At 46.8% G+C, this 22,282-nt stretch overlaps 1 protein-coding gene across 2 annotated transcripts in view; it reads right to left on the bottom strand.

Annotated features, from left to right (window-relative positions):
* LOC143974276 (properdin-like) overlaps window positions 1–22,282 on the bottom strand; it is a 77,112-nt gene that overhangs the window by 29,759 nt on the left and 25,071 nt on the right. For both annotated transcript variants that reach the window (XM_077475482.1, XM_077475474.1), the window contains exons 4-6: window positions 21,226–21,396; window positions 17,523–17,717; window positions 13,167–13,340 (exon numbers count right to left, since the gene is read on the bottom strand). In XM_077475482.1, coding sequence (XP_077331608.1) covers window positions 13,167–13,340; window positions 17,523–17,717; window positions 21,226–21,396 — 540 coding nt within the window. The remainder of the gene's footprint in view (window positions 1–13,166; window positions 13,341–17,522; window positions 17,718–21,225; window positions 21,397–22,282) is intronic.

Genomic DNA, 22,282 nt, shown 5'->3' with positions numbered 1-22,282 from the left:
CACCTTCCATCACGCCAAGCTCACATTTTTCTGCAAAAAGGCAGGCTTCCGTGGGCCTAATGTTTGAGCGTAAAAAAATGATGACGCCGGATAACCCTCTTGCCCAACGGTTGGCGGCTGGCTTGTCAGAACTCATAGCCCGCCAACTACTGCCATATAAACTGGTGGACTCGGAGGCCTTTCGCAAATTTGTGGCCATTGGAACACCACAATGGAAGGTCCCAGGAAGGAAGTATTTCTCAGAGAAGGGCATCCCAGAGCTATATGGCCATGTTCAGCGGCAAGTGAATGTATCTCTGGCACACAGTGTCGGTGCCAAGATACATCTGACCACAGACACGTGGTCTAGCAAACACGGGCAGGGAAGGTATATCAGTTTTACTGCCCACTGGGTGAACCTTCTGACGGCCGTCAAGCATGTAACCCGTGGCACCCGTGTAGATTTGGTTTTACCGCCACGGATTGCATGCAGGCCTGACTCTTCTTCTCCTCCTCCTACTCCATCCTCCTCCCTCTCCTCCTCAGCTGCCTCCTCCTTTTCCGCTGCTAGCGTCTCTTCCACTGCACCGCCCAAGCTCCCCAGAACCTATTCCACATGCCAGGTGAGACGTTGCCATGCCGTGCTGCGTCTGTTGTGCCTGGAAGCAAAGAGCCACACTGGCCCGGCACTCCTTTCAGCTTTGCGTTCACAGGCAGATGAGTGGCTAACACCGCTCAATTTGACAGTTGGTAAAGTGGTGTGTGACAACGGTGCCAATCTGCTTAGCGCATTGAAACAGGGCAAAATCACGCACGTGCCGTGCATGGCACACGTCTTAAACTTGGTCGTGCAGCGATTCCTTGTCAAATACCCTGGGGTCCAGGACATCTTGCGGCAGGCAAGGAAAATCTCGGCCCATTTCAGAAGATCTTACACGGCCATGGCTCGCCTTGCTGACATTCAGCGGCGACACCATCTGCCGGTCAGACGTCTTATTTGCGATTGCCCGACGCGATGGAACTCAACCTTCTATATGCTTGATAGGCTGCTCCAGCAGAAACGTGCAGTTAACGTCTACCTGTATGAACTCTGCGAAAGAAACGGTTCTGGGGAGCTGGGTTTTTTTTCACCGCGCCAGTGGCTGCTCATGCGCGACACATGCAGACTTCTGCGGCCATTTGAGGAGATCACCAAACTGGTCAGTCGCAGCCATGGCGCCATCAGTGACATGGTACCTTATGCCTTCTTTCTGGAGCGTGCATTGCGTCGTGTCATTGATCAGGCTGTGGAGGAGCAGGAGCGGGAAGATGAGGAAGTCGCAATGCTGGATGAATTCCCAGGGGGGGCTACTCTATCTGAGACAAGTCAACAACAGGAGTCTGATGAGGAGTCAGAGGAGGATGGTGCCGGGGCGGATGAGCAGGAGCAAGAAGAGCATGCTTTAAACCTTTCTGGGATCCCTGTTGTGCGAGGATGGGGAGAGGAGAATGAAGAGGACGACATTATCCTGGATGATGAGCAGGAGCCAGGCCACCACACCGCTTCCACTTTAGTGCAAATGGGGGCCTTCATGCTCCAGTGTTTTAATAGGGACCCCCGTATAAAAAGCATGAGGGTCAAGGACCAGTACTGGGTGGCAACGTACTTAGACCCCCGGTACAAACACAAAATGGCGGAAATGTTACCGCCGTCGCAGAGGGCTGTCAGAATGCAGCACTTCCAGGCCTTGCTTCGAGAAATGCTGCATTCTGCTTTTGCGTGCGCTGGCAGAGGAGCAATTCCCACTCCCAGAGAAGGATTTGCGGGTACCAATCCAACAGCGCCTGCAAGAAGAGGCCGGTTTGAAGATGTGTTGGTGACTTCGGATATGAGGTCATTCTTTCAGCCGACCCATCGACAGGTGTCATCCGGATCCAGCATCAGGGAACGCCTAGACCGTCAGGTGTCCGACTACATTGGGTTAACGGCCGATGTGGACGCTCTGAGGAGTGATGAACCCCTAGACTACTGGGTGGGCAGGCTTGACCTCTGGCCAGAGCTTGCCCAATTTGCAATCGAACTGTTGGCTTGCCCCTCATCCAGTGTCCTGTCCGAAAGGACGTTCAGCGCAGCAGGGGGGATTGTGACCGATAAGCGTACTCGCCTAGCTCACCACAGTGTTAACTACCTCACATTTCTAAAAATGAATGAGGCATGGATCTCGGAGGAATTCAACACATGTGATCAGTAGACCATGTATATGTCTATAAACAATTTTTGGAATCAAGCACACAGACCTTCTTAATTCATTTGGCTCACTTCCCTGACCCAAAAAAGCACACCGTACTATATGCCCCTACCCTCCTCTTTGAAGAGGTTGAGCGGTGTCATATTTCTACTGGGGCTGCTTATTATGAGGGGTTCCCACCATCCCTGTGCTGTGCTGACTTCCTCCTGGGTGTTCTTATTATGAGGGGCTCCCACCATCCCTGTGCTGTGCTGACTTCCTCCTGGGGGTTCTTATTATGAGGGGATCACACCATCCCTGTGCTGTGCTGACTTCCTCCTGGGGCTGCTTACGGTGCTGCTGTCAGCGCTGTATGTCACGGAGCTGCTGTCAGCGCTGTATGTCACGGAGCTGCTGTCAGCGCTGTATGTCACGGAGCTGCTGTCAGCGCTGTATGTCACGGAGCTGCTGTCAGCGCTGTATGTCACGGAGCTGCTGTCAGCGCTGTATGTCACGGAGCTGCTGTCAGCGCTGTATGTCACGGAGCTGCTGTCAGCGCTGTATGTCACGGAGCTGCTGTCAGCGCTGTATGTCACGGAGCTGCTGTCAGCGCTGTATGTCACGGAGCTGCTGTCAGCGCTGTATGTCACGGTGCTGCTGTCAGCGCTGTATGTCACGGAGCTGCTGTCAGCGCTGTATGTCACGGAGCTGCTGTCAGCGCTGTATGTCACGGAGCTGCTGTCAGCGCTGTATGTCACGGAGCTGCTGTCAGCGCTGTATGTCACGGAGCTGCTGTCAGCGCTGTATGTCACGGTGCTGCTGTCAGCGCTGTATGTCACGGAGCTGCTGTCAGCGCTGTATGTCACGGAGCTGCTGTCAGCGCTGTATGTCACGGAGCTGCTGTCAGCGCTGTATGTCACGGAGCTGCTGTCAGCGCTGTATGTCACGGAGCTGCTGTCAGCGCTGTATGTCACGGAGCTGCTGTCAGCGCTGTATGTCACGGAGCTGCTGTCAGCGCTGTATGTCACGGAGCTGCTGTCAGCGCTGTATGTCACGGAGCTGCTGTCAGCGCTGTATGTCACGGAGCTGCTGTCAGCGCTGTATGTCACGGAGCTGCTGTCAGCGCTGTATGTCACGGAGCTGCTGTCAGCGCTGTATGTCACGGTGCTGCTGTCAGCGCTGTATGTCACGGAGCTGCTGTCAGCGCTGTATGTCACGGAGCTGCTGTCAGCGCTGTATGTCACGGAGCTGCTGTCAGCGCTGTATGTCACGGAGCTGCTGTCAGCGCTGTATGTCACGGAGCTGCTGTCAGCGCTGTATGTCACGGTGCTGCTGTCAGCGCTGTATGTCACGGAGCTGCTGTCAGCGCTGTATGTCACGGAGCTGCTGTCAGCGCTGTATGTCACGGAGCTGCTGTCAGCGCTGTATGTCACGGAGCTGCTGTCAGCGCTGTATGTCACGGAGCTGCTGTCAGCGCTGTATGTCACGGTGCTGATGTCAGTGCTCTGTATTACGGTGCTGCTGTCAGTGCTCTGTATCTCCTGCACCCTCTTGTTTGCCTACCCTGGTCCCTGACCTTCCCTCTCCTCCATTGCCTTCATTAGCTCCATAGTCCTGAATTGTCAGAACAATTTCCCAAATAAAAAAAAAATGCTTGTAGTTATCGATCCCAAATTCACCTCATACATGTATTATGCTATTGTCCAGGTGGTGGGACTACGTGCTACCCCCTAATAATTACCCCGTGGCCGCAAATTCGACCTAAAGGTTTGCGAAATTCGCCTCCCATTGAAGTCAATGGAGCCCGCGGCGAACGGTCGTTTTCGCGAACGTTTGTGTCCGTTCGCGTTTCGCGTTCGCGAAACGTCCCGTCGGAAGTTCGTCCATCACTACTGGTAACTTGGTATAGGGTGCTACGGTACATAGGCTTGAGTGCGGTACAGTCTGCTGTTCTGTAAGGACCGCTATCGGTCCACAATAGATAGGGTTGACGTGCACCACTGCTGACCGCTGCCCTATACTGCAGCAGTCCTTCAGCGGTATAGGGACTGACGTACAGTCTGCTAATCACTAACACACAACCTGCTTGTTCCACAAAAGTTCTTATAAGGACTGGTAACTTGGTATAGGGTGCTACGGTACATAGGCTTGAGTGCGGTACAGTCTGCTGTTCTGTAAGGACCGCTATCGGTCCACAATAGATAGGGTTGACGTGCACCACTGCTGACCGCTGCCCTATACTGCAGCAGTCCTTCAGCGGTATAGGGACTGACGTACAGTCTGCTAAACACTAATACACAACCTGCTTGGTCCACAAAAGTTCTTATAAGGACTGGTAACTTGGTATAGGGTGCTACGGTACATAGGCTTGAGTGCGGTACAGTCTGCTGTTCTGTAAGGACCGCTATCGGTCCACAATAGATAGGGTTGACGTGCACCACTGCTGACCGCTGCCCTATACTGCAGCAGTCCTTCAGCGGTATAGGGACTGACGTACAGTCTGCTAAACACTAACACACAACCTGCTTGGTCCACAAAAGTTCTTATAAGGACTGGTAACTTGGTATAGGGTGCTACGGTACATAGGCTTGAGTGCGGTACAGTCTGCTGTTCTGTAAGGACCGCTATCGGTCCACAATAGATAGGGTTGACGTGCACCACTGCTGACCGCTCACCTATACTGCAGCAGTCCTTCAGCGGTATAGGGACTGACGTACAGTCTGCTAATCACTAACACACAACCTGCTTGTTCCACAAAAGTTCTTATAAGGACTGGTAACTTGGTATAGGGTGCTACGGTACATAGGCTTGAGTGCGGTACAGTCTGCTGTTCTGTAAGGACCGCTATCGGTCCACAATAGATAGGGTTGACGTGCACCACTGCTGACCGCTGCCCTATACTGCAGCAGTCCTTCAGCGGTATAGGGACTGACGTACAGTCTGCTAAACACTAATACACAACCTGCTTGGTCCACAAAAGTTCTTATAAGGACTGGTAACTTGGTATAGGGTGCTACGGTACATAGGCTTGAGTGCGGTACAGTCTGCTGTTCTGTAAGGACCGCTATCGGTCCACAATAGATAGGGTTGACGTGCACCACTGCTGACCGCTGCCCTATACTGCAGCAGTCCTTCAGCGGTATAGGGACTGACGTACAGTCTGCTAAACACTAATACACAACCTGCTTGGTCCACAAAAGTTCTTATAAGGACTGGTAACTTGGTATAGGGTGCTACGGTACATAGGCTTGAGTGCGGTACAGTCTGCTGTTCTGTAAGGACCGCTATAGGTCCACAATAGATAGGGTTGACGTGCACCACTGCTGACCGCTCACCTATACTGCAGCAGTCCTTCAGCGGTATAGGGACTAAGAGTTTTGTCACAGGGTCATTTAAAAAATGACATGCAGAGGAAGAGGCAGGCCCTTCCGCAGGGGTGGTAGGGGTAGGGCAGGAGCAACAGGCTTGAGCCAAAGTGGGAAGTTGCAGAAGGTGCGTTCAATTACTTTAAAGGATGCACCAGACTTGGTTGAGTGGCTCGCTCAGCCTTACTCTTCTGCACCCTCCTCATCCTCTCGATCTGCACCCTCTTCTTCACTCTCTGCTATGTGCACCCCCAAAGACACTACCACCAACAACACGACCACCACCACCACCACCACATACCTTCCGCTTGAGTCACTGGAATTATTTTCCGATCCATATCAAGAGGACATTTCTGATGCGCAGCCACTCTTGGTATTGGATCAGGAAGAGGAGGTAGCAACAAGCGCTACTCAGCAGTCTGACGCCAGTACCCAGATCAGCCCAAGGAGGAGGTTGGTCCCCGGTGTTGCTGCCTACTCTACTTATAGCGGTGGGGAAGGTGACGTTGATGATGACGTGTCTAGTGATGTCACGTGGGTGCCCACAAGAGAGGAAGAGGAGGGGAGTTCAGAGGGAGATATGGACCAGCAGATAGGGAGGAGAAGCAGCAATGACTTACATTGCACAGCAGGGACAAAGCAGACTGCAAATGTATCAGGAGCGAGTCATCGACCATGTACGGTCACATCTGGCGCTCCCAGGACACCGGCACATGGCTCCGCAGTGTGGGCTTTTTTTAACGTGTCCGCTGCTGACAATAGCGTTGCCATCTGCAATCTTTGCAGTCAACGCGTTAGTCGCGGTAAGCCCAATACTCACCTAGGGACGACCGCCTTAAGAAGGCACATGAGCAGCCATCACCGAGCCCAGTGGGAGCAACGGAACACACAAAGCCACACTGCAGGCTCTCACCGTCCAGCCTCGTCTTCTACTTCTCCTTCTCCTCTCTCCTCACAATTGTCCTCCACTCCACCTTCCATCACGCCAAGCTCACATTTTTCTGCAAAAAGGCAGGCTTCCGTGGGCCTAATGTTTGAGCGTAAAAAAATGATGACGCCGGATAACCCTCTTGCCCAACGGTTGGCGGCTGGCTTGTCAGAACTCATAGCCCGCCAACTACTGCCATATAAACTGGTGGACTCGGAGGCCTTTCGCAAATTTGTGGCCATTGGAACACCACAATGGAAGGTCCCAGGAAGGAAGTATTTCTCAGAGAAGGGCATCCCAGAGCTATATGGCCATGTTCAGCGGCAAGTGAATGTATCTCTGGCACACAGTGTCGGTGCCAAGATACATCTGACCACAGACACGTGGTCTAGCAAACACGGGCAGGGAAGGTATATCAGTTTTACTGCCCACTGGGTGAACCTTCTGACGGCCGTCAAGCATGTAACCCGTGGCACCCGTGTAGATTTGGTTTTACCGCCACGGATTGCATGCAGGCCTGACTCTTCTTCTCCTCCTCCTACTCCATCCTCCTCCCTCTCCTCCTCAGCTGCCTCCTCCTTTTCCGCTGCTAGCGTCTCTTCCACTGCACCGCCCAAGCTCCCCAGAACCTATTCCACATGCCAGGTGAGACGTTGCCATGCCGTGCTGCGTCTGTTGTGCCTGGAAGCAAAGAGCCACACTGGCCCGGCACTCCTTTCAGCTTTGCGTTCACAGGCAGATGAGTGGCTAACACCGCTCAATTTGACAGTTGGTAAAGTGGTGTGTGACAACGGTGCCAATCTGCTTAGCGCATTGAAACAGGGCAAAATCACGCACGTGCCGTGCATGGCACACGTCTTAAACTTGGTCGTGCAGCGATTCCTTGTCAAATACCCTGGGGTCCAGGACATCTTGCGGCAGGCAAGGAAAATCTCGGCCCATTTCAGAAGATCTTACACGGCCATGGCTCGCCTTGCTGACATTCAGCGGCGACACCATCTGCCGGTCAGACGTCTTATTTGCGATTGCCCGACGCGATGGAACTCAACCTTCTATATGCTTGATAGGCTGCTCCAGCAGAAACGTGCAGTTAACGTCTACCTGTATGAACTCTGCGAAAGAAACGGTTCTGGGGAGCTGGGTTTTTTTTCACCGCGCCAGTGGCTGCTCATGCGCGACACATGCAGACTTCTGCGGCCATTTGAGGAGATCACCAAACTGGTCAGTCGCAGCCATGGCGCCATCAGTGACATGGTACCTTATGCCTTCTTTCTGGAGCGTGCATTGCGTCGTGTCATTGATCAGGCTGTGGAGGAGCAGGAGCGGGAAGATGAGGAAGTCGCAATGCTGGATGAATTCCCAGGGGGGGCTACTCTATCTGAGACAAGTCAACAACAGGAGTCTGATGAGGAGTCAGAGGAGGATGGTGCCGGGGCGGATGAGCAGGAGCAAGAAGAGCATGCTTTAAACCTTTCTGGGATCCCTGTTGTGCGAGGATGGGGAGAGGAGAATGAAGAGGACGACATTATCCTGGATGATGAGCAGGAGCCAGGCCACCACACCGCTTCCACTTTAGTGCAAATGGGGGCCTTCATGCTCCAGTGTTTTAATAGGGACCCCCGTATAAAAAGCATGAGGGTCAAGGACCAGTACTGGGTGGCAACGTACTTAGACCCCCGGTACAAACACAAAATGGCGGAAATGTTACCGCCGTCGCAGAGGGCTGTCAGAATGCAGCACTTCCAGGCCTTGCTTCGAGAAATGCTGCATTCTGCTTTTGCGTGCGCTGGCAGAGGAGCAATTCCCACTCCCAGAGAAGGATTTGCGGGTACCAATCCAACAGCGCCTGCAAGAAGAGGCCGGTTTGAAGATGTGTTGGTGACTTCGGATATGAGGTCATTCTTTCAGCCGACCCATCGACAGGTGTCATCCGGATCCAGCATCAGGGAACGCCTAGACCGTCAGGTGTCCGACTACATTGGGTTAACGGCCGATGTGGACGCTCTGAGGAGTGATGAACCCCTAGACTACTGGGTGGGCAGGCTTGACCTCTGGCCAGAGCTTGCCCAATTTGCAATCGAACTGTTGGCTTGCCCCTCATCCAGTGTCCTGTCCGAAAGGACGTTCAGCGCAGCAGGGGGGATTGTGACCGATAAGCGTACTCGCCTAGCTCACCACAGTGTTAACTACCTCACATTTCTAAAAATGAATGAGGCATGGATCTCGGAGGAATTCAACACATGTGATCAGTAGACCATGTATATGTCTATAAACAATTTTTGGAATCAAGCACACAGACCTTCTTAATTCATTTGGCTCACTTCCCTGACCCAAAAAAGCACACCGTACTATATGCCCCTACCCTCCTCTTTGAAGAGGTTGAGCGGTGTCATATTTCTACTGGGGCTGCTTATTATGAGGGGTTCCCACCATCCCTGTGCTGTGCTGACTTCCTCCTGGGTGTTCTTATTATGAGGGGCTCCCACCATCCCTGTGCTGTGCTGACTTCCTCCTGGGGGTTCTTATTATGAGGGGATCACACCATCCCTGTGCTGTGCTGACTTCCTCCTGGGGCTGCTTACGGTGCTGCTGTCAGCGCTGTATGTCACGGAGCTGCTGTCAGCGCTGTATGTCACGGAGCTGCTGTCAGCGCTGTATGTCACGGAGCTGCTGTCAGCGCTGTATGTCACGGAGCTGCTGTCAGCGCTGTATGTCACGGAGCTGCTGTCAGCGCTGTATGTCACGGAGCTGCTGTCAGCGCTGTATGTCACGGAGCTGCTGTCAGCGCTGTATGTCACGGAGCTGCTGTCAGCGCTGTATGTCACGGAGCTGCTGTCAGCGCTGTATGTCACGGAGCTGCTGTCAGCGCTGTATGTCACGGAGCTGCTGTCAGCGCTGTATGTCACGGTGCTGCTGTCAGCGCTGTATGTCACGGAGCTGCTGTCAGCGCTGTATGTCACGGAGCTGCTGTCAGTGCTGTATGTCACGGAGCTGCTGTCAGCGCTGTATGTCACGGAGCTGCTGTCAGCGCTGTATGTCACGGAGCTGCTGTCAGCGCTGTATGTCACGGTGCTGCTGTCAGCGCTGTATGTCACGGAGCTGCTGTCAGCGCTGTATGTCACGGAGCTGCTGTCAGCGCTGTATGTCACGGAGCTGCTGTCAGCGCTGTATGTCACGGAGCTGCTGTCAGCGCTGTATGTCACGGAGCTGCTGTCAGCGCTGTATGTCACGGTGCTGATGTCAGTGCTCTGTATTACGGTGCTGCTGTCAGTGCTCTGTATCTCCTGCACCCTCTTGTTTGCCTACCCTGGTCCCTGACCTTCCCTCTCCTCCATTGCCTTCATTAGCTCCATAGTCCTGAATTGTCAGAACAATTTCCCAAATAAAAAAAAAATGCTTGTAGTTATCGATCCCAAATTCACCTCATACATGTATTATGCTATTGTCCAGGTGGTGGGACTACGTGCTACCCCCTAATAATTACCCCGTGGCCGCAAATTCGACCTAAAGGTTTGCGAAATTCGCCTCCCATTGAAGTCAATGGAGCCCGCGGCGAACGGTCGTTTTCGCGAACGTTTGTGTCCGTTCGCGTTTCGCGTTCGCGAAACGTCCCGTCGGAAGTTCGTCCATCACTAAAAGTCACTATACTTTCCTTAAAATCTGTATTTCCTGGTAAATATTAATATGGATACAAACAGGATTGCTCATATTCCCAGCTTAGTTTCTACGCTCAGCATCAATTCTTTCTTATTATAGTGCAATCTAACCTTAAACATTGCGGAAAACAGTAAAAGACTAAATTGTAAATTCTGACACTGGTCATTGGGTATCATTGAGTGCAGGAGGCGTTGGTATTTAGAGCAGAGGATCCTGGCAAGGAAGGTGAGTATGCAAACAAAGGTTTACATTTACAGAAAGGAGAATTAGGGTTAAAGTTAAAAGGGAGGTTACCTGGGGGGGGGGGGGGGGGGTTAGTGTTGGGTTTACATACAGGGGTAGTGTTAGGTTAACAGGGAAGGTTAGCATTAGGGCCTCCTAAATTGTGTAAATGAAATCAGTTTGACATCAATGAAGAAAGCCCTGTCCACTCAGGCCCTTTGGGAATATTAGTGTCATTGTTACATTGAGGGATAGTGTTGAGGCTACTGTGAGGGACAGTGTAAGGGTTACTGTAAGGGAAAGTATGAAGGTTAATGTTAGGGAGGACTGGTGTTTAGGTTATAGGTAGGATCAGTATAGATGTTACATTGGTAATAAATTGGTTGGTAATAAATTGGTAATAGGATTACAGAGATGGTTAGTGAGAGGGTTAATGTTAGTGTAGCCAGGTGCTTAGGGGGCAACTATAAAGATACTGTGATGTAGCTGCTCCTATGCTGCTTTTCAATGCCAGTCAAAATCCATCAAGCAGAAGGAGCCAGTGGGCGTAAAGGACTGGAAAGACTTTGATGCAGGCTGCACTGAAGTGTGGAAAATGTATCTTGTATAAGAGTAAATGGAGTGATGGACTGCAACTTCCAGAAATAGACTCTTAACAGGAGCAGTTTTAATCCAGGGCTTTAGAGAAAAAAACTTTCTCTTGCTGCCAGGAGACCAGAGTGTGGACACATCTGTTCCAGTGTGCCCACAAACTGAAACCTGAGGCATCCAGGTGCAGAGCTGCTATGATTGCTGACAGCTAAGGACCTGAATTGAGGTCTGCTTTATCGGTGGGACTGGCAAGAGGCACTGCTGGTGAGGGGCCACTGAGACTATAGAGAGACTGTCCATCTGGCTTCTAACACTGCAAGCAGAGTTTGGAGGGACTGTACTCATGTGCAATACCTTAAAGGATGGGCCCCACTGTTAGTCGCCTGATGGTTTGGCGCTAAGAACCGCCTACCAACTAGCTGCTTAGCAGAAACTTTGTCGTAATCATTCATAGAGGTACCTCTTAAGTGATATACAGTTATCCATATAGAGTGCACGCTGAGGTGGTCATCAGCTACTGATTGCAGAGGAGTTACTGTGGGATTAATCATTATTGCTACTACTGTTTGCTCTATTGAAACAGTGTTCTGTTCTAAGCTGCTATAACTTTGCAGTTGTACATTGTTTAGCATACTGTGAGCCAACTATTGTGTATTATTATGGTAGATTGTATTGCCATCTACCATAATCTGTGACAATATATTCACTTTACTTCCAGTTGATCAGTCTGCTGCTTATTCCCGGTGTTACAGCTTTGTTTTATGCAGGGTGTTTATATTTGTGCTCTTATAAGTTTTTGTGATAATCTTCACCTAACCAAGTGTGTCAAAGGGAACAGGTTGTTCCTAGAGTCAAGCCCAAAGAACAGAGAACCCAATATACCAAGCAGTTCCTGTAGGGGTAGTGCTACATTAGGTTACTGGAGGGGTTAGTGTTAAAGTTACAGGAAGGGCTAGTGTTGGGATTTCACAGAGGGTTATTGTGAAGGTTACAGACAAGGTTGGTGCTAGGGTAACACAGAGTTACCAGGAAGGTTATTATTAGGGTTTTAGGGAGGGTTAATTTGAGGTTCACAGGGAAAATGACTGTTACAATGATAGTAAGGGTTAACATTATATTTACAAGGAAGGTCAGTGTGTGAAGGTTAAAGATAGAGTTAGCGTGAAAGGTAAATATAGGAATGGTGTTAGGGCTACACAGAGGGTTAGTAAGAGGGTAACAGGGTTGTTTAGTAACAAAGTTACAGGAGGGGTTAGGATTAGGGATACAGGAAGGGTCAGTGTTAGGGTTACAGACAGGGTTAGTGTTAGGGTTACAAATAGCGAACAATATTCGTATTGCACGCTTCTGGAGTAGACTGAGAAGTAAGAGAGTGCTGCAACAACTGCTAACTGGAAGCTGGTAACATCATCAAACAATATACTTGTTGCCAGCACACCAGGGGTCTTCAAATAATGCCCCATCCCAAAGTTTTATTAAAGATGATCACACCACAGAAGACAAATGCAACATTTTGGAGCCACGCAATGCCATGTGTGATATGTGATAAGGTAGGATTAGTGTGAGAGATACAAGCAGGGTGGCGTAAGGGATACAAGGACAGTCAATGAAAGAGGCCGTTGGATAAGCTTGTTATCCCTGAGACTTTAAAACTACACAATAAGGTAGGGACACCACGTGCTTGTGCAGTGCTACCCCTGTAGGAGCAGCTAGAAAGTTGCCCAGGGTTCCTTTGCCTAACAGTTGCAAGCAAAGTTCTTGTAAAAGCGGTCAGTGGACTTGGCCTTAGTAATAGCTAAAGGCGCAAAAGTTTCTTCTTTTGAGCAATTTGAGCAAAGTCTCTTAACAGAGAAATAAATGGACTGAGTCCTTCAGGACACCAGCTGATGTCCCTTTTTTCACACACAGCTGACTCTCTAGCACCAGTGGGGTAGCAGCAGCCAACAATCTCTAAGATCTCTCACACAGTCTGTACTCAGTCACAAATGTCCTCAGATGATGGTTGACTCCAGCCGAAATCTTCCAGACACCTTTTATATAAGAGAAAGCTTATTTAAAACGTATAGTTAAGGGAGGCCATAGTTCTACTTTAGGTTTCAGAGGGAGATATGCAAGTGTAACCCAATTTTCTAACACCATTTGCTCATTTAATCCAATTTATACTCATATTTTTTGTGGGGTAGCAACCTACAATATGTACATGAATTTTCTGCTTACCAGGACATGGCACTTTTGTGTTACAGATGGCGTTCCTTGTGTTGGAACCTTCACAATATCTTCCCCCATAACGAGGCGATGGACTATCACAGGACCTCTTTTCTTTCACTCTTCCAACGGCACAGGTGACAGAACACTCCGAGTCTCTCCTCCAAGCTCCCCATGCTCCATCCACTGCAAAAATACTACATTTCAATAATAAGGTCTCCATGTAAAAAAAAAAAAAAAAGGTTCTAAAGGGAATGCGTCTGCCTTGTACCCTACCTAACATTTCTATTTCATTTCAAACTTGGAGCTGTATGGCTGGAATATTGTTGACTGAAGTGGGTACCATGCAGAGGTTTTCTTTCCACTACATTTTTTAAGGCATAAGCCAAGGTTTACCCACGCTTTGGAAACCACTGCCTGTTTTCCCATGTGGGAAAACACATAGCACTTTGTGATTTCCATGTGGTTCAAATGAATGGGCTGCTCTCACTGTGCAAATGCGGCTGTAGGGAAACCGCAGTAATGTGAACCTAACCTTAAAGAGATTCTGAAACCTAAAAAGGCACAGATAGTCCTTTTATAGCCCCCTACCAACCAGCATCCCCACAAAAAAAGGAGCCCCTAGGTAAGTGCTAGAGGATTCCCCAATATTTGCCTATTCAAAGTTGGGCAGACTCTCAAGGATATCATTGTGAACCCCCATGTTTATGTCATAGGGATATGTCTGTCTCTAGGTACTGTAGGTCTGCTCACAGTTGATTTCATGCTGTAATATATAGTATTATCTATTATCAAAGGTACCTTGATGTACCATTCAGCTTCCACATATTTTGGCAAAAGTACACAACTGTGTTTTTATTTTAAACCTGAACTCCATACATAATAAGCAACTGAAATAAATATTCATGTGCTGCATTACTTGCCAAAGGATGTATAATTATGTGCAGGTAGTTTTGCTATCCTGACCTCCAGCACAGTGGCAGAACAACTTGGTCAAGCACATCTCCCAGCCTGTTGATTGGACAAATAAGGATAAGCAGAAGAGAAATATCACCTCTTTGTTTCTTCCTGTCAACATGTTCAATGACAGCACACATGCTCTGCAGCAGAGTTTTGTTGGTTGCTAGTGCTGCAGATTTGAAAACCTGAACCTTAGGAGGACCAACCAGATATACAGTATATTTATGTGAAGAGCATGTATGTTATGTAATATATAAGAGTATTGCCCCATACACACAGTCGGAAATTCCGATGGAAAAAGTCTGATCGGATTATGTTGTCGGAAAATCCGATTGTGTGCGGGCTCTATCTGACTTTTTCTGCCGGAATTCCCGACACACAAAGTTTGAGAGCTGGATCTAAAATTTTTGCCAACAACAAAATCCGAACATTTAAATTCCGATCGTGTGTAGACAATTCCGATGGACAAAGTGCCACGCATGCTCAGAATAAATTAAGAGACCACAGCTATTGGATACTGGCCCGTTTATAGTCCCGACCTACGTGTTGTACGTCACCTGGTTAAGAACAATCAGATTTTCTGACAACTTTGTCCAACCGTATGTATGTGTCAGGTCACCTGAGACCAGGTGACAGATGCATTCCGTAGGAGTCGGAAGTGCACCGCTATGTAGTGGACCTTAGGACTGACTGCTGCGGATTGTACCCAGGGAGATAGATTCAGGACACAGGTCTACAGGATCACTAACAAAGATCCCAATGGGAGCTGGAGCATAGATTCCCCAGGGCGTGGAGTCTAAGAGCCAGCGGGTGATCGCCAGAGCCTCCAGTGGTGAGGATGGACTTCGCTGCAGTCTGGCTCCAGGTCGCGGCCCCTAGGGTCTCACAGCTCACACTCACAGTAGACTACAGGAGAAGGAAGCAGCAGGCTGGAACGACAAGGATAGTAAGGGGATACGGCAGAGGTCAGGGCAACCAGCAGACAGGAACAACAGAGTAGGTTCAGGGTCACAGGCAGACAGGGATGGTCAGGGACATGCAAAAGGTCAAGGTCACAAGCAGACAGGAATCGTTGAGAACATGCCAAGGTCGGTAACAGAGTCAAACATAGAGCACACGGCAAGCAGGAACCAGGAAGCCAAACACACAATGATAAACAATGGTTGATCAGCCCCGATGGCTTGCAGTGCACAGGTTAATATAGGGTTCCCTGATAGGGCCTGGGGTGGAGCCATGCTCAGAGGAGAGGTTATAAAAACCACCAGGTGGAAGTGGCTGGCCTCTTAGTCAGAAGACATGAGGGGAGGTAAGCAACCAGAGGAAGATCACTGCATAACCATGACAGTATGCAAGACAAGTTTGGCACAAAATCCGTCTGAAAAAATCTGATGGATTTTGTTGTCGGAATGTCCGACCGTGTGTACAAGGCATATCACTTACGAGTACGAATTAGCTCTCACAGATATCACAGTATTATTGACAGTGTTTAATGTCATTTTCTGTCCGGATAGCTCCATATTTGTTCAAGCATCGTCCAAGGTCAATCTATTTCCTAGATTGAGATGCCCGGTTAGAGATGACACAATTTTTTGTAAATCCCAGTGTACTCCTTTGTTGAATTGACAAATGTCAGAAACAGATCAGTTTTACTGCAACCTCTCAAGTGTTACAGTTCATGTTACAGTGTACAGTGAGAGTGATAAATAAGGGAGTGGACACTAAGGAAATGCATAAGAAAGTGTTGAACACCAGAGCCTAGGACAGTATACAATCTAAATGGTGTGGGTGAACCACTGCTATCTATGCTATCCCCTCTGGTAGGCCAATCTAAGTGAATAAAAATACTGACATTGCTTGCTCCACCTTAAACTGATATATGGTACCACTTCTTTTGTGGTATAAACTTTAGAAATATTACTGTACCAATCTATATAAAATATTAATACATGGTGACAATGAAAATATGAAATAATCAATCATTTTTTAAAGTGACAATTATAGTGCATAGAGTGATTTTTGTGCAAAACAAAGTCTCTTTTCTGTACAATAAAGTGCTGTCATGCTCTGTTCCTAGGATGATATCTGTGCATCCATCAGAAAGACTGTGAACACTCCACACTCACCAGATATAATTTCTTCTGGGCTTGTAGTTCTTTTTTTGGGAGACCTATCCCACTGCGGTGTCCTCCGGTGGCTCCCACTGTTACAGATTACCTCCAATGATGGCTCCAGAGTGCCAAACCAGGTTATACAGGTATGCAATGAATGGAGAGCAAGCTCCCCGTGGTGTGAAATCCTTTGGTGATTTATTCAATATACACACTATCAGATTTTCTGCTGAGTTTTTCCTTCAGATTTACCAAAACCATATAATATGAGGTCAAACCTTAGGAGTTTCAATGTGTATGCAATCAGGCAGGCCCTTCTACTACATGGTTTTGGCAAATCTGAAGGAAAAACTCAGCAGTAGGCTTGTGCAACTCGTTTCGTAACGAATCGAAATTCGGCCGAATTTTGCATCTTTCGGACATTCGAATGCATCCGAATGTCCGAATAAAAAAATAACGAATAACAACGAATACGAAAGAAATATAACGAATGAATTCGAATGAATTCGAATGAATTTAGTAATTATTTAAAGATCTAATGAAACAAAAGGTCAGCTCAAAGTAAATCTTATAGTACAATCAGCTAATTAATTTTGTGCCGGAGGTTGGATTACTGGCAAAGTGCATTCCTGAGAACTGAGTTAAAAGGGTGTTGTATTGTATTTGAGCCGAGGAGAAGAGACGTTGTCATTGTGTGTGTTAAAAGATTCAATAAACAAACGACTTTCCAAACTACGATTCATTATCACGAATGTCTATACATACATAAATAGTGAATTTCAACGAATACGAACGAATGAATTCGACGCTCTATGAATAATAACGAATTATCCGAAAACGTATTAACGTAACATAACGAATATAACAGAACGAAATTATGTATTTTACGAATGACAACGAACCGAAACTAAACAAAATTTTCTGTTGTGCACAAGTCTACTCAGCAGTAAATCTGTATGGCGCTTAAGGCATTTTACAAGATAAAAAACGAATGGAAATTAATTGTGTAAAACTAAAAATAAAAAAGGACAAAATGTCACTAATAAAAACTACCTCTATAGAGTAAGAGTAATGGTCGCTGCTGGTTACCTGGCGTGCGTTCCACTTTCTAGGCCAGAGGTGAGGCACAGGACTGCATGCATTTTCCTGCCTGCAGAAAACTGAAGATCTCATCTCCGCCTAACAAAATTGTTTGAGTGGGAGCTCAAGGGATGTTTTTGAGAAATTGTATTGTTGCTATATATATGGCAGCATATCATGAGTTTATTATTTATACTTGTAGAGTACTGCATAGACTTACCTGCACAGAAGGGAAGGTTATCACAGACACGATTCTCTCCAACATTTCCGTCACATTGGTTTCCAGGAGGGCTGAGAGATGGCTCTGGATTGTTGCATAGGCGAAAACGTTTCTGAATTGGCTGAGATCCCGATTCATTTTTACAAGTGGCGGAACATCCTTGCCAGGGGCCCCAATTCCCCCACTGACCATGAACTGTGTGAAGAATCATGTGGTCAGTATAATCTATAAAGCAGCTGAAATTTTTGATCAATCCGGTGGTCATTTCACTTTTTATCAAGCAATCCTTTTTTTTTTTTTTTTTTTTATATATTATTTATGCCAATACTTATAACCCAACTCTACCCAAACATTTTTTTCTAGTTTTGAATAGATTTGGGAAAGTTAGCACCCCTGTCAGATTTTAAATGTAATTTCTGTTCCTATTGGAATGAGAGTTCTCCTCCTTTTCTTCTTTAATTGTATTGCCTAACATCCACCTAAATAGGAAATGAGGGGAAATGTCCCTCATGGGGACACAAACAGCGGTAAAATTCTGACAAGACTTTAATAGCCCAAGGGGGTTAAAAACATTTACAAGAAGTGTCTAGAGGTGCTCCCTAAGTAATGCTATCAACGTGTTTCCTAGCCAGCCTACATTATGGAGCTGCATATCACCCTGTGGGACCCATCATACTGCCAGAACCAGCGTGGAATGCAGTAGCCAGATGTGTTGTCAGTGGGGAGGTGACGCATTTCGGAGCATGCACACTGTCTCTTTTGTGACGAATGTGTACCAAAATTATCCAAATGTTTATTCACAAGTGGAATAAGAAAAGAAGAAGGGGGACAAAATTGTTGAATCAATCAGTGATAGCTCTCTGCTTCTCTATTCTCATTCCAGCCGGTTCAAGTCAGAGTAGGGAGGCTTCCATCCAGCATCCTGGTCTCCTAACCACTGATAGAAAAACAGCCAATCTAGAGCGCCCTATATCCCACTGTAGCACCCTCTAGCTAGTGAGCTAGGTATAAATATATTTAGTTGTTAGTATAGGAAAATATGCTTGGCTGAGAACCAGGCCTGGGTTGTGAATCTGGGTCAGGGTTTAGTGTCTCAGGGGCTGGATGACTCATCCTGACAGCTCTTCTGGTGCCTCCCCCTTTTCTCCAGAACATTGGAGAATGTTCTAGACATAGTGGGTGGAAGCTAGGAGGGGCTGTTAGGAATATTTGTGAGAACCTCAGCTAATCCCCAGTGAAAGGGCTCAATAAAACAGAAATAAAATAATAAAAAGAAAAACAATGTTAGACTGCTCTCTGACTGAGTGGCTGTGGAAATTTGGTGTACCTGGCTGTGCAGGGTGAGGGATCCCAGTTACTTGCAGCTCCCAACCTGAACATGTTACACCCTAAATATGTGTGTAACATGTTCAGAAAGGTGAACTTATCCTTTAAAAACATCCTGGTATTCAAGGTGGTAAAGCAAGCCCATGTCTGCTGCAGCTATAAACTTGGTATTGGTTTTTAGAGGAAGCAAAGCGCTTTCAAGTAACTTTGATCCTGACAACTACAGAGCCACCCAATCACTTTTACAAGGCTTTAAAGGTGTATCTTCCCCTACCAGTGGTGCCCACAATGCTACTTGAGCTCTCCTGTTTTTCAGGGGGACCCAGGACTGAGGTACAGTGCTGTATCATGAGCAGGAGGTGAACATACATTACCTGATCCTCTGTGACTAATGAACCCTGAAACTAAGTGTATTATGTCAATTTCAGGTTTACAACAGCTGGGGTGGCACCTAATCAAGAACGATCTATGCTTGATTAGATGCAGTGGAGGGCAGAGAAGACATCAGGGGTCTAATAGATTCTTGATCTCACCATAAAAATCACCTGCCCATGCTATCTTGTAGAGGGCTTGTTAGCCCCCCATGTGATAGCAATAAAGTTATATAAAGTAAAAAAAATGAAAAAAAATTGTTAAAAACAAATTTGGATAATTTTTATGAATTAGATACAAATATTAATCTCTATAGTAGATATCTCAGAGTGTGGAATGAGCACTGGGAGGTGTAGCATCGTTTTTTGCAACTTCATGACATCTAGTTACTCGATGGAACCCCATCTTTTGTATTTGTACAAACAAATGGGTATGTTTGTTTTCACCAAAATTTGTTTTAGTGTATGTTTTTCTGAAAATATGTAGTTGATAATTAGCTGTGCAAATATCATACAACATAAACATATTGTGACTGTTCCTGTTTTATTCTCAAGGGTCTCTGCTTTCAGAAAATATATACATTTTTGGGGGTTTAACATAACTTCTAGCAAAACATATTGTAACAAGTTTGCAAAGAAAATTGCAACATTTTCCCGATTAATGTTTCACAGGCATCAGATCAGAGAGGGAAGGGAAATTTCCCCAATGGGCAGCAAAAAACCCACCCCACAGTTTCGAAGCTTTGCCAGAATTTTACCAATAGTGGTGTACAACAACTACAAGCACCAACAGCCTTTGCGGCTGTCGGCTCACAGTTCTTAATGAAATAACACAACGCTGTTGATCGCTGGGATTAGGGTTGCCACCTCATCCCTTTAAACCCGAACACATATGAATTACACACGTCCGGAGGCTAATTTAATGCAGATAAGGCACCAAGTGAGTTTAATTACCACCTTAATCAGCCACAGAAACTGTGTAATTAATATGTGTTCGGTTTTAAAGGGATGAGGTGGTAACCTTAGCTGTGGTAGTCAATTGATTCTTCTTGTCAGTGTAAAACTGCCTGCCCCTACAATGTAGGGTAGACAGATTACACTGACAGTCTGCAGGGGACCTGCATGGAATCAGTGATCTGCTGATCGCTCCTGCAATGCTTTCAAGGCTCCTGAAACAAAAAATAGTAAATTAATAATTTTTTTGCCTGCAAAAAAATTTACATTTATTATTTTTTGTTAAAAGCTGAACTTATCATTTAATTGTACCTTGGTAGAAAACTTACTGTTGTTACATTCAGTAAATAGACAGGAAGTAGGGACAAATCCCTAAAGCCCTCAAAAATGTAAAACGTATTCACGGACTACCCTGAACAGGGGCAGCCCGTCCAGATGATATGTTCAGGATATCAGCCTTATTGCATGCGAAACCAACTCTACTCACACTACCTAGAGTAGGCCATCTAGTTTCCTCAAACTGTCAAGCCCAATACCCTTAGCTGTATATCCCATATTTTATCTGCTACTGTTTGAATGTTACCTTGCAAAATACTTGATGTGGGTTTAGCTGTCCTGAAGGGCTGTCCTTCTCCCTTTTCCTCCTTCTCTGTACATCCTAGCTGGACATTTGGGGTTTACCATACTCCCCTACAAAGTGCTATGCTACAGTCATTAAATGTTTAACATTATTGTTTTCAATGCTTTCCTTTCTACATTATTATGAGCTGCGGCCCTACTAAATTGGTGCAATATTATGCACACTGTTTTACACCATTTCTCATTGGGGTTAATCTGCAAGAGTTATTATGTTCATATGTTACACTTTTTTTTGCTGTATCAATAAAACATTAGAAAAAGAAAAAAATGTTTTAAAAACTTGCTTGTAATTTCACAGTTTTCTTTTTCAATCGTAAATTGAAAACATTTTTTTTCCAGTACTGTATTGGTTTTACTTGTTTTATTGGAAACCCCTATCTCTGACATAGAGCAATGTTTTTAAGGCCACTCACTTGGACAGGGGAGGTACGTTTCGCATATATCCACCTCCTTTTCAGGTCCGTTACACCTCCCTCCACAGGTCGGGCGAGGGTTATTGCACTGGCGGGTTCTTTGTGTTCGACCAGTCTTGCAAGTTGCTGAACACTGTGACCACAAAGACCAGATAGACCAACCTCCGTTTTCTGAAGGAAAAGCAGGCAAATTACAGACTCTAAAAAAGGCCAAGGTCACATTATTATATATGTAATATTTGTTGTATAATAAGAACGTGTCACCTACAGTGACTCAGAGAAGCACTGCTAAGTTCCAGGACAAGTCACAGTGTGATTCTGCAGAGGTGTTCTCTGTCCTGCAAATTGAACAGCTTCTGGTAGTTGAGCAAAGATAGCCACCAGAACCTGATGGATGTCATATATGAAAGCTGGCCTAACAGCTTGACTTTAATTATTTTAATTGTTTTTCCTCCTTCTGCTGGGCATGTTTGTTCCTGCCCACCACGCCATGCAGGACACTATTGTTTTTTTATAGTGGCGGGTCCTATTTTTTCCCAGTCCCCTATTAAATACTTTTGTTGCACCCACTGGGCACTATTTTTCCCCTTGTTAAGACCTATTGTTCTCCCCAGCTATCAGCTGACACAAACACATCTTCCTCCTTGTATCCCACAGATCACTGACTTTAGTGTATTCTTCATTCCTTGGAGTCCAACCATTTGTGACTTCCCAATAACCAGCGACAGACATTTCTAACTCCCACTGGCTACTGAAACTGGACGGGAAAAAAAAATGCCCACTCTCACACCAGCCAATTTTAATTCCCTGATCACAAACACTGGGCATTATTGTTCCCACTGATCCCAGGGATTCTTTTTTTCCCTTGGTACCACTGACTCCCCAGGGCATTCCCCCACCATTGACTAGATGCCCTTTTTACCTACAACTTACACTGAAATATTTTCTCAAACCACTGACTTCCAATGTAAGTATGATGCATACTCCTTACTGATGCACTCATATACTATGTTGTACATCATATTGTACTGACTGTGTTGTGCTGTGTAGTAGAATA

This window comes from Lithobates pipiens, unplaced genomic scaffold, assembly GCF_037356315.1.
Source record: "Lithobates pipiens isolate NorthernLeopardFrog02 unplaced genomic scaffold, aLitPip1_a1.2 Scaffold_1, whole genome shotgun sequence".
Lineage (NCBI taxonomy): Eukaryota > Metazoa > Chordata > Amphibia > Anura > Ranidae > Lithobates > Lithobates pipiens.
This window is presented reverse-complemented; position numbering and strand designations above follow the sequence as displayed.